This window comes from Micropterus dolomieu, linkage group LG17 (assembly GCF_021292245.1).
Source record: "Micropterus dolomieu isolate WLL.071019.BEF.003 ecotype Adirondacks linkage group LG17, ASM2129224v1, whole genome shotgun sequence".
Lineage (NCBI taxonomy): Eukaryota > Metazoa > Chordata > Actinopteri > Centrarchiformes > Centrarchidae > Micropterus > Micropterus dolomieu.
Genome location: NC_060166.1, coordinates 8,253,685 through 8,264,775, shown reverse-complemented (window position 1 = coordinate 8,264,775; position 11,091 = coordinate 8,253,685). Strand labels below are relative to the sequence as shown.

General features: G+C 41.7%; 1 protein-coding gene across 5 annotated transcripts in view; it reads right to left on the bottom strand.

Moving 5' to 3' along the window:
* Positions 1-66: 66 nt before the first annotated feature.
* The window catches only part of LOC123985485 (unconventional myosin-Ic-like), a 61,784-nt gene continuing 50,759 nt past the window's right edge, over positions 67-11,091 (bottom strand). For all 5 annotated transcript variants that reach the window (XM_046073026.1, XM_046073027.1, XM_046073028.1 and 2 more), the window contains 19 exons: positions 10,637-10,728; positions 10,346-10,440; positions 9,463-9,509; positions 9,244-9,324; positions 8,566-8,671; positions 7,520-7,637; positions 6,810-6,923; positions 6,501-6,577; positions 6,333-6,401; positions 6,092-6,176; positions 5,761-5,920; positions 5,168-5,251; positions 4,965-5,058; positions 4,806-4,861; positions 4,576-4,711; positions 4,400-4,470; positions 4,190-4,287; positions 3,871-3,970; positions 67-2,833 (listed from right to left, as the gene is read on the bottom strand). In XM_046073026.1, coding sequence (XP_045928982.1) covers positions 2,807-2,833; positions 3,871-3,970; positions 4,190-4,287; positions 4,400-4,470; positions 4,576-4,711; positions 4,806-4,861; positions 4,965-5,058; positions 5,168-5,251; positions 5,761-5,920; positions 6,092-6,176; positions 6,333-6,401; positions 6,501-6,577; positions 6,810-6,923; positions 7,520-7,637; positions 8,566-8,671; positions 9,244-9,324; positions 9,463-9,509; positions 10,346-10,440; positions 10,637-10,728 — 1,710 coding nt within the window. In that variant the 3' untranslated portion in view covers positions 67-2,806. The remainder of the gene's footprint in view (positions 2,834-3,870; positions 3,971-4,189; positions 4,288-4,399; positions 4,471-4,575; positions 4,712-4,805; positions 4,862-4,964; positions 5,059-5,167; positions 5,252-5,760; positions 5,921-6,091; positions 6,177-6,332; positions 6,402-6,500; positions 6,578-6,809; positions 6,924-7,519; positions 7,638-8,565; positions 8,672-9,243; positions 9,325-9,462; positions 9,510-10,345; positions 10,441-10,636; positions 10,729-11,091) is intronic.

The following is an 11,091-nucleotide window of genomic DNA, read 5'->3' as shown; positions in this document are numbered from 1 at the left end:
ACACACACACACACACACACACACAGCTGAACAGGAACGAAGAAAGAAACCACTAACAGCCATTCATCGGTTTGTATTTACTTTTCAAATTTATTTTTCAAATCTTTAGTATCTTTTTTTTTTAGTGTGTTGTCATAATTATACATTGGTGTGGTGCATACAGTAAGTCAGGACTGATAACAGGAGTGCGTCTGTAAATCAACAGACAAACGCAGGACTTGTTTTGAATAAAGCTTATACACAAACAGGGTGGAGACCTTTAGATGATGCTGGGAAACTTTTAGAAATGGGCCGACACCCGTCATCAGCCAGGGACTAGACTCAAGGAGGTATTTCTCTTCTAATTCCACTCTAATCTGTTGTATTGCTATATCCAACAAGGCACATTAACAAGTTTGCGTTCACAAACAATACTAAAAGCTTTTTCCTCCCCAAATGTTTCACATCAAACCTCGCTTGGCTTGAATCTGACATTTATAACACAGAACACAAACTGTACATACAGATCTCCCTCCTGAAAGAAACAAGACGACATTCAGAACTGACATCATTACATCATATAAATCGTACAACACAGAATCACTATAAATCAACAGGTTCTTTGGCTAGTATCTCGTAAGTGCGGTCGCACAGTCCTGCCTCGCCATATTGCACCCGCCTCGCCACCCAGAGCCATGCAGAGAAAAAGTTTTGTCATTGAGCGAGGTCTGGAGAAAAGAACAAAAATAATCTTGGAAACATTTTGGAGCTCCTCTCAAAAGTTTTCAATAACACAAGTTTTTCAGGGTCAGTCTTTGGTCAGAGTAGACGGAGATGTGTTTTGTTGTAGAGCTGGTCTATAGGAGACCCATAACCTGGTGTTAAGGATGAATAAATATTTTGCTGTTAATGAAGGATATTAGGTTCCCATGACAATTTAGATGCTACTGTATTTCAGAAGTTTTTCTATTGTTAAAAGGGCAAAAACTGTGGATGTTTATACTTGGCACTAAAGGAATAGTTTGACACTTCGGAAAATGCACTAATGCGCCTTTTTGTCCGAGAGGTAATGAGAAAATTGATAGGACTATCTGTGTGTTCAACATGATGCTGGAGCTTAGCTTAGCATAAACACTGGAAAGAGGTGGAAACCGATAGCCTGGCTCTGTTCAAAGCTTATCTGCATACCAGCACCTCTAAATCCCTATAATTCACATTTAATTGTGTTTCTTTCATCTGTATTATAATCAAAATGTTTAGGGTTTTACCTTTGGATAGAGCAAAGCTAACTGTTCCCCCCCTAAAATAAGCTAGCTTCTTATTTAGCTTACAGACACGAGGATGGTATCAATCTTGTAATAATCTTAACTCTTGGCAAGAAAGTGATCCAGCTGATTTCCCAAAATGTCAAACTGTTGCTTTTAAAATGTCACATTTAAATCAGTCAAACATCTGGACAATATCACTGTTTTTTGGCCTTCACATGTATTTGAGCTAAACACAGTTTCAGTCTCATATTTTGGTCTAATTGCAGCTTCAAAGGCGTAGCATTGTGAAAAGCGTTTTATTGAACATCAACACTAACACAAAAACAGGTTATTGCAGCTTCAAAAATACTGGTCAAACCCTGGTGTGAGAGAGAGAGAGAGAGAGAGAGAGAGAGAGAGAGAGAGAGAGAGAGAGAGCGAGAGAGCGAGAGAGAGAGAGCGAGAGCGAGAGAGATATATATATATATATATATATATATGCTGGGGCCGTTGACAAAGTCAGAGCGTGATACTTTGTTCTGAACAAGGGAAGACTGCTGTACAGCATTCCGTCAGAGGACATTCAGGTTTCTATCTACACTTAACTTGCCTCATTCTCGTGCGGAGTGTCATGGTTTTCACACATCAATATACAGCTCAACTCACTTTAGAATGAATAAATTAGTCAAGGGGAAAGGCACAAACACCTGGGGTCAAGGCAAACGACCGCTGCGTTCTTTCTTTTCACCTTTCTCTTGCCTTTTCTCACATACCTGGTTCCTTTTGCAGCATCTACACAGCTGTTTATTTAATGTAGTGAATCTATCATGACAAGCTCCCTTCTTATTCTGACACAGCACAAACAGATTAAAAAAAAAACAAATTCAGTAGCACATCCAACTATTTATTCTGATTTAGTGAGCCAGTCTGACACAACCAGCCTTTTGGTGCCAAAGCATCACCATTTGATTGAAAAGTTGTTCTTCCTCGTCTCTGATCCCGTCAACAACTCTCCTACATACTGTCACCCTTGTTCTACACACCTTCATGCTTCAATACCAAGCCATTCACCCCAGTTGGAAAAGCAGTGTCAAGGAGACAGTCAAGGCTATGAGTCAAGCAGAAAAAGTAAACGGTGGAAAAAAAGGCAACAGGCAAGAACTAACCCTGATTTTCCTCAACAACAATCCCCTTTTTCTCATTCTTGTCTCTTATTCTGACTCTTCCCTCATCATTTTCTTGGTCATGTTCCCAAATAAAGCACAATAAACACACATGGTGCAAGAAAAATGCACCTAAATATTAGTTATTTCTTGGCCTCATATATAAAATCAGAATTTTCAAACAGCAACAGTATTAATCCCAAAAATATAATATATAAACATAAATATATCAATTAGTTTTGCTGGATTTTTATTTGTTTTTGTTTTTTTTTTTTAATTGGAAGCACATGCCACCCGTGTAGTGACAGCTGGCAACTGATTGGCTTAGGCAGAGCAACGTCTGCAGTCGTGTGATTGGAGGATGGGAGAGGTGAGCAGTAAGTAGGTCCTGGTGTATGTGTGTGGTCAAAGTGGCCATCATCTGGAGTTCAGTCTGGGAGCAGTCTGGAAGACATGGAGGGGGAAAATAAAATAAAATTGCATCGGAGGTCAACAGAGTGACTTCTACTCTTTGGACAGAAGCAGGAAGTAACCACACAACAACAGGAACTTCAGTAAGTAATGTGTGAAGCAACACAACAATAATATCTCGACTGATAAGAGCGTTTTGTAAGAATTAAATATTAACCAGACAGCTCTAACCCGCAAGCACCACCCCAACAAAGAGCTAGCTAGTAATATTATTAATTATTATCAGAAGTCTGGTTTGAGAATTATTTCCAGTCTGGTGCAGGAGGATTTTACAAAGAAAAAAAACACCTAACTCATCTTCGTAAGATTAGAATTATTTAAATAGTTCAGTCAACAAAATTGTCAAACTTAAAGATGTTAAAGTTGCATTAATGATATTTTTGCCACTTGTTGGCAGTGCACTAAAGGCCCTGAAAACCTATTTTCTCAATCAGCTTAATGTGAGCGGGGAAGTTTTACATAAACAAATGTTCACTGTCCTTTTAGCTCTGTTTTTGGTCTCCACCAACTCCTGGGGGAAATATCTGGCTGTTTAGCTGCTAAATGCTCCACTGCAGTCACCAGCTAGTTGCTGTCGTTGTCTGCCTACAGTTGATAGTGGGTGTATCGAATCATTTTCCCTCGAAAAACATCTGCCGGCTGCTGGAAACAAGCTGAAAACAAACAAGCTACAAGAGGCTAAAAGGCTCTGTAGAACTGAGGGGAACTGCAGTCAGGTGATAATTCATTAGCCCCCCCTATCCCATTTGACACTGATATGTGACCCATCGTTAAAATAAAATTATTCAATAGTACAGCTTTAAATAGTATTGCAATTTATCAACTACTGGATGCTGCTATTGTAAATCCTTATAATCCCAGACTATATGGGTAACTTAACATAGGACGGCATTGAAAAGCACATCTCGTGCTGTTCTGTCAGTTACGACTGAATAACATCAAAGGAAATAAAAGGTATTTGCATAGCTTTCAATTTAGAAAAACTTTAGAGGAAGATTTAGCAGACTCACCACAGACAAGTGTCCGTTCTTAGCCTTGGCCACCAGTAGTTCTGATCCCGGCGTGAAGTCTATGATCCCTTCTTTCCCTTGACCCACTGTAAACTTTATACTGGAGGAGGAACAGAGGGATAGTTAGACATGTCTCGCTGCTTTTTACCACTTTTCACCTGTAGATGCTTGAGAGTGTAGGAGTAGAGATTTACTTTTAAGGAGTGCTATACAGCTGTTAGCATTATGGAAGTGCACACACACACACACACACACACACAAAAACACACAAAAACAGGGCAAGTGCACAGTGCACGTTCAGGGTGTCTCTGCTGCTCACCTGCCCTGGTTGATGTTGATGCTGTTTATTTTGTCGGCACAAATCCCAATCTTGGTCAGGGTCTCGATCACATGGTCACTCTGCAGGATCACGTCTCCCTGGGAAGAAACCATCAAACAGTAAAACGCATTTAGAGTTATACAAAGCAACATGACTTTCTTTTTATTATTCATTTGTCATGATTCATCTACAACAGATCCTTGGGTTCACCTTCTGTTTGTTGTCGTCACTGGGCACGTGCAGAACGAACAGGCCGTCGCTGAGAGAGCTGACGGAGATACCTGCAGGGGAAGGACAATTTTAATGAGTAACGAACCCAAAACTGTCCACATTCGAAAAAGAAACAACCCCTTTTTGCAAATGATGACCGGCAGTTGACCTCTGACCTTTTAGAGCTCCGTAGTCGATACGCTGCTTGAGTTTGGCCTCCTCTACGATAATGACACTGTTGGAGGTGAGCAGCAGCTGGCGGGGCCGAGCCTTGTAGCCTTTTCGGTCGTACTTGGTGACTGGCACTGCATACTGGGAACAGAGGGATGATGGTCAAAAAACGGCTGATGAATACACTTAAGACAGCTTTTAAACTGCCCTTTGTTTGTGACTTTGCTGGACTAACCTTCATCTTCTCACTGCCCAGAGCCTGCAGCACCTTGGGGTTAATGTCCTCACCATCTGAACGAGTGGAGACATGCTGTTCAAGTCTTTTACATACTATGCGATAGGAAGCCTGCAGAAGTTTCACAGCTAATTTGTTGTAGCAGGAAACATGTCTTACTTAGTCTGGTGCCGACAAACAGTTTGGGCACGCTCTGTGGGTAGTTGTCCTTCTTGTCCTTGAAGATCTCACTGGCCATCATCTTCTGCTCCATCTATTTAAAGACAGATTTAACGACGAGCAAAGGAAAGAGGCGGCAAACCAAAAACCCGACAGTCAGATTACAAACAGCGCGTCTTGGCTGGTGATGGGACAATATTCACCTGGTGTTTCCACTCAGGACTGATCTTCTTGCAGTAGCTCCACACCATGTTCTGCATGCACAGCTTACGCAAGTGCTCTGAGGCCTAAAGACACAGACACAATGTCTTCACATTAGCTCCGCTGGCAGTGTGGAGTCATAATACATACTGGATATGTGAGCCGTCTTTTCTTTTTTTCTTGACACTCTTTAGATAACATAAAAAATGACAGTATTTGTAGATACATATATTTGAAATAAATGAATGCTGAATTATAGTGTCCTAAATTAATCAAATTTTCTGAGAGTTTCCCTAGTCTCCAAAATCTAAACAAGGGAACAGACATTTTATTTACCATAAAAAGTTAAAATATTAATATGAATATCAAAACAAAATATCAGGTTTGATCTATAAATATCACTACAGGTCTAAAGCTTTAACCATACATGGTCAAACCCTAATTTCCCCCTTTATCTGTGCTCACAGAAGAAAGTGGTGTTGTTTATGTAAACCTTTTACAGCTCCGTTGGCACAGTCACTCAAGTCAAGCGCATTACAGTGATGACCTACATACATGTGTGTGTGTGTGTATGAGCATGTGCTGTAGCCCCAACCTCAGTGAGAGCAGCCGGAGGATTCGGCCAGCTCTTGTCCAGGACGTCCTTGGGCAGGTTCCTCCGCAGCGTCATGAGGAAGGAGTAGCGCACATAATCCAGGAAGTACTCGTTCTCTGGACAGCGCTCCCTGTGGCGGTAGATGAAGCCTTTGATGAACCTGAGTATTGGACAAGGAGTGGAATTTAAGATTTAGAAAAGGAAATTAAAAGGGATTACAACATCTGTACATATTATGCTCCTTCTAAAGTCACATGTTAGCAGACATCAGAGTAAGCTGTATTTATATTTATCACACAGTGGGTGTATTGTGCCATCTGCTGGCCAGTACCTGCGGATAGTATTAGCAGCCTGTCGTCTGTGCTGGGCTCTCCTCCTGGCCAGGATCCCTCTCCACCACGCCTGGATGGCAATAGCTGCAAGGCACATGACATACGCAATCACAAACAAATACATGCCAAATACGTGCAAAGAAATTGTTATCGTAGCTGCAGCAAACTATAAAATGACATTTACTGGAGAAAATGCTAAATGAGCCCGGTGACGATGAGCGTGACAAGAAGTTTCCTCACCTGAGGTTCTGAGTTTTTGGTATTTGGACTTCTGGCGGTAGCCTCTCCATCCTGCCTGCAGCTTGGTGGCTGTGGGGCGACAAAGAGAGAAAGGAGACACATGGTTTAAATCTGTGGAGATTCTGAACATACTGAGCACAAATCATGAGTCGTGTCAGAGGCTCTCACCAAGACTGTGTTTCCTGGTCTCCAATGCATCCTCGGTGGCAAACAAGGTCTTTGGGAAACGGATGAAGATTTTGGATCTAAAAGGTTGAGGTAACGGTACATTTACAACTCATAGTGCTTTACAAACAGGGTTAAGAGCAGTTCAGAGTCAAGAAGAGGGATAAAACATCAGAACGGGCAACGAAGGAAAAGCAAGTTTAAAAATGTAAAAATAATGAGGTTTAACGCTGCTTCTTAAGCTTGTACTAAATGATCTGAGACAGCCATTTGACTATACAGTAGTATACACTTAGGTATTGTGTTGCTGACCTGCCCAGTTTGTACTCCTCAGGCTTGTATCCCAGGTATTTGACCAGTGTGGCCACTCCATCAGACAGTTTCCCCTGCCAGTTAGGCCATGTGTCTGGACACAGGGACTTATACCTGAACAGACACAAAACACAAGTAAATACTAGAATACAGTACAAGAAAACACGAACAGCAACAGAAGGAACCAGGTTTAGAGCACAAACTAACAACATTTTTCTAACTAGACTAACTAACTAAAACTGATTTCATTTAGGTTTATAGTTTAGGAATAAAGCTGGCACTCTTATTCAAAGCAATGAATTTGCTAGTAGGGGATCAGCTCAGGATATTTTAACAGGACTGGGGACTGATCCTGAACCCTTCCTGAAACCAAGAAGATCAGTTAAAAGCCCAAATCAGTACTTCTTTGATGGCGATTGCACTTCAGTTACCCATGAGTCAAATAAGTAGAGTGGGGTAAACTAACAAACACTGCGTTGACCAAGAAACCTGTATACTTTACTCAGTATGTTCTCACTTCACATCTTGTTGTGTCTCCTCGTGTACAGCGTAGCTCTGTATGTCTAATCTGGACAATTTGACTAAATTGAGAAAATCATATCGGTTGTGTACCAGAACACAAGAAAGGGAACATACACTTGATACTGTGCTTCCATGTGATTGCACCTTACTGGTAAAAATAAGAAATAAAAAGACAAGTAGCTGATCACCTCTGCAGGAAGATCTCGTAGCGCCGTCTGTAAGCAAAGCCAGCTCTCCTCACCCTCAGATTCTCCATCAGCCCCAGGTACTTGACCTGGTGACGGATCAACACCTCGTCAAATCGAACTGGGACGGGAGGAGAGGGGGGGAAAGTGGGAGAGAGAGAGATGGATAGCTGGATCAACTCAGTCTGCGAAAAATGTAAAGTCTGTTGGACCAAAATGAACCAGTGAAAACCAGTAAATGCTAAACAACAAGAAGTAGGAGTGACAAAGGACAGAGAAACAGTGTGAAACTAACAAAAGGCCAACTGTGGAGAGAAACAAAGGCCGGCCCGATATACTGACGACCACACGGAGAGTTCCACTGCGGCCACTCATGCAGCCAAAAACTGTTTTGGCTGGTCTTAGCTAAAGCACAGGATTAACATGATGTTCCTGGGAAAATATTAGCTTGTAGAAGCAGCTAAGCTGCTTCAACTGTGTTGACAAGAACTGTTACATAAAACTGGGCTCAACCATTGAAGACTATGAGTGTTTAGCAACAAATAACAGCCATTATCATTTGAATCACATGAGTACGTCACTACATGTCGTGGAAATTTGATTGGTCATATTCAGACATCAAAATGCAAACTTGAACATCTGATCTATGAAAAATAATCAATCAAGAATGAACTGAATCCGTCAGTTATGTGTCTAATGTGTGTTGACACAAGAGGAACAATTTGACAGCTTGAATTGAAGCAACTTGAACATTGTTTTTTTCAAATATCAAACACTTGAAATTACCTTTTCAAAAACCACACGAGTACAGTTTTTAAAGTAAAACATTTTAATGTTATAAATTCAGTGATATTTAATTTTAGACTAGTATTTAGCTGCAATTTCATCGTCACAATTTGGTATTCAGTTGCTTATAAGATTACAACTATTAAAGCTATTATTTGCTCCCATGTAAGTGTTAGACTTGCCAAAATAGACCTAAAACAATGGAGAAGTGGGACCATTTCTGGATTCTATACTAAGCAAAAAACAAAAACTTGACTTCATACCTGCTTGCTTGGCGTCATTGGGCTTGATGCAGCGGACGTACGACGGCTCCTTCGACATGAGGATCTCCATGAGTTTCGCCAGACTTGCTTTGAACTGGGTGGCTGCCTGGAGGGGCAGACACAAACAGACAGGACAACGAACGAAAGCTGGTTAGGAAGCGATGAAGAGGTGAAGGTAAGAGGGCGGGAGAGAAAGCGGGTCAGTGACCCGAAGGAACAGAAGGTAGAAACTGAAGAGGAGCAGAGAGGAGTGTGTACGCAAATCAAAGCCCGCAGACAGAGATGGTGACCTAAGAAGAGCTACGCAAGCAGAGGGGCGGCTGATGTGACTGGCAGTCCAGTAGAGACTGAACACTGGGCCCAGTGTGGAGGACTAGGACTCCCAACATGCCAGCCTGTGACAGTACCCTGTTCAGCTGTTTGTGTGTGTGTGTGAGAAGTGCATACAAGTGTCAGGGCATTCCTCAGTAAGTGGGAGGCCGCAGAGAATCCCCATCAAACCGCCCCCCCACCCAACACTGTAGAGAGGAAACACACCGCTGTTTGTTTGCTTGTGGGAAAGTATGTTGGGATGTACGAGAGTATGATTTATAAGAGTGTGGAAGACAGGCAGAGAAAACCCCAGGACACCAAGAGGGAATACAAACACACACACACACACACACCAAGATAGCTCACCGTTTCTGGGCGTTTCTTGTCACTCAGCTCCTCCCTGTCAAAACACTGGGTCAGGATCTTGTTCTCTGACATACACATAACCTGCAAACATAGAGGACACAAAGGACATTTTTTAATATGTGAATGAGGCAGTACACTGTACAACAACGCATCACACTTTCCAAGTGAAAACCAGTTTGCAGTTTGCTGCTTTGTCTCCTGTTGATTTTAAATTCTCACCTCTTTTAAGTTCCTGAAGAGCAGGTCGTTGTTCTTGTCCAAAAATCCTGAGAGAGAGAAGATTTGAGAATTAGAGTTTTACATTTACTGATTAATCACTTCCATACTACCTACACATGGTGCTAAAAGATGGAGGCTGAAGCTAGCACTGAAGAAACATAGTTCTAGTATTCCAGTGTAGAGCTGGTTAGTGCTCATGTTACGTAAGTATGATAAGAAAAAATGTCAGATCTGACTGCTGGGTGTGAATGCTGTAAGCATTCACATCCTATGTTATTGCTAACCTTTATTATTATTATTCTTCCATCATGTTTTTTTGTCCGCTAACTAGTAAACATATGTTGTTGTACTGATGAAACTGGTGTTGGTAAATTTACAGTACATTATGCTGAGTTTATCCTGGGAAGTTTTAGAGTTCAGGAAACTCTCCCCAGGTCTTTGTTGGCAACCAGCCTTTAATCTGTTTGTGCTGGTCATTGTTGGAAGGCGGGCATTTACATGGGAACTTACAGTAACTCCTATCACATTGTGACGAGGTTGTTTTGGTTTGATGACGTGTTATATTTAACAAATGGTATTTAGTACTGTATATTAGTTGGACATGCCTGATCCCCGTGCCAAATTCACTACAACACCAAACATCCGAGGCAGTCGTACATAAATACACACTTTTCTTTATGTCACTTTTAGGTTCATAAGATAAACTTACATTAATTTCCTGGAGACTTACCACTACTTGCCTAACCTTAACCTTGACCACTGGCCCAAAAATCTGCCTTTTCCCAGGTAGGGGCACAGCGTTTTCCCCCATCCCAATCATCTGGTCTTTAGTGTGAAATGTGTCCCAGAAGGTAGCATAAGTCAGACACACACACACACACACCGTTGACATTGTAGTTGACCTCTCCAGCGTAGTGCAGCAGTCTGAATTCGTCACGGCCCATTACCTTCCGGGTCTTTGCATCAGCCAGCTTGTGACTGCAGGGAAACACACACACACACACACACAGCATGGAAATATCAGTAAATGGACTGGACACATTTTCAATAGTTCACAGTCTGGTACCACAAGCCAGTCAACAGCCAGACTTTGAAGTAGTGTAAAACAAACTGCTTTAGGTATTTTTGGGGCATTGCAGTAATTAGAGAAGACAAAATTAGGAATCCAACTAACGTGACAAAGTGTGGGTGTCCTCCCACAGTGTCCTCCAGCTTCTCTAGGAAGGTGAAATCACTGGCGTCTCCAGGTCTCAGACACTCCTCATCCTGCGATAGGAGGACAAAAAGAGCGGCAATCAGTCATTGTCTTACAAAATCTAAAATACCCTTCCGAGACCATGTCCCTGTATCAGTGGCTTTCCGTACTACAATCCAATCAATTCCTTCATTTTTTATTATACAGATAATCCCAGTTTTTACTTCCCAGTGACTGAGCTTTAAACAAATGCTTTGGGAAACACACTTATTCACATTCTTGCAGAGATTCGATATCCCTCTCATGTCTTTATGGTAAATATGGAGCTGGAGCCAGGGGATGGTTAGCTTAGCTTATACGCATACCAGCACCTCAAAAACTCACTAATGAATACGCTGGGTTTTGTTTGATTAATCTGTAGAAAAACCAAAGTG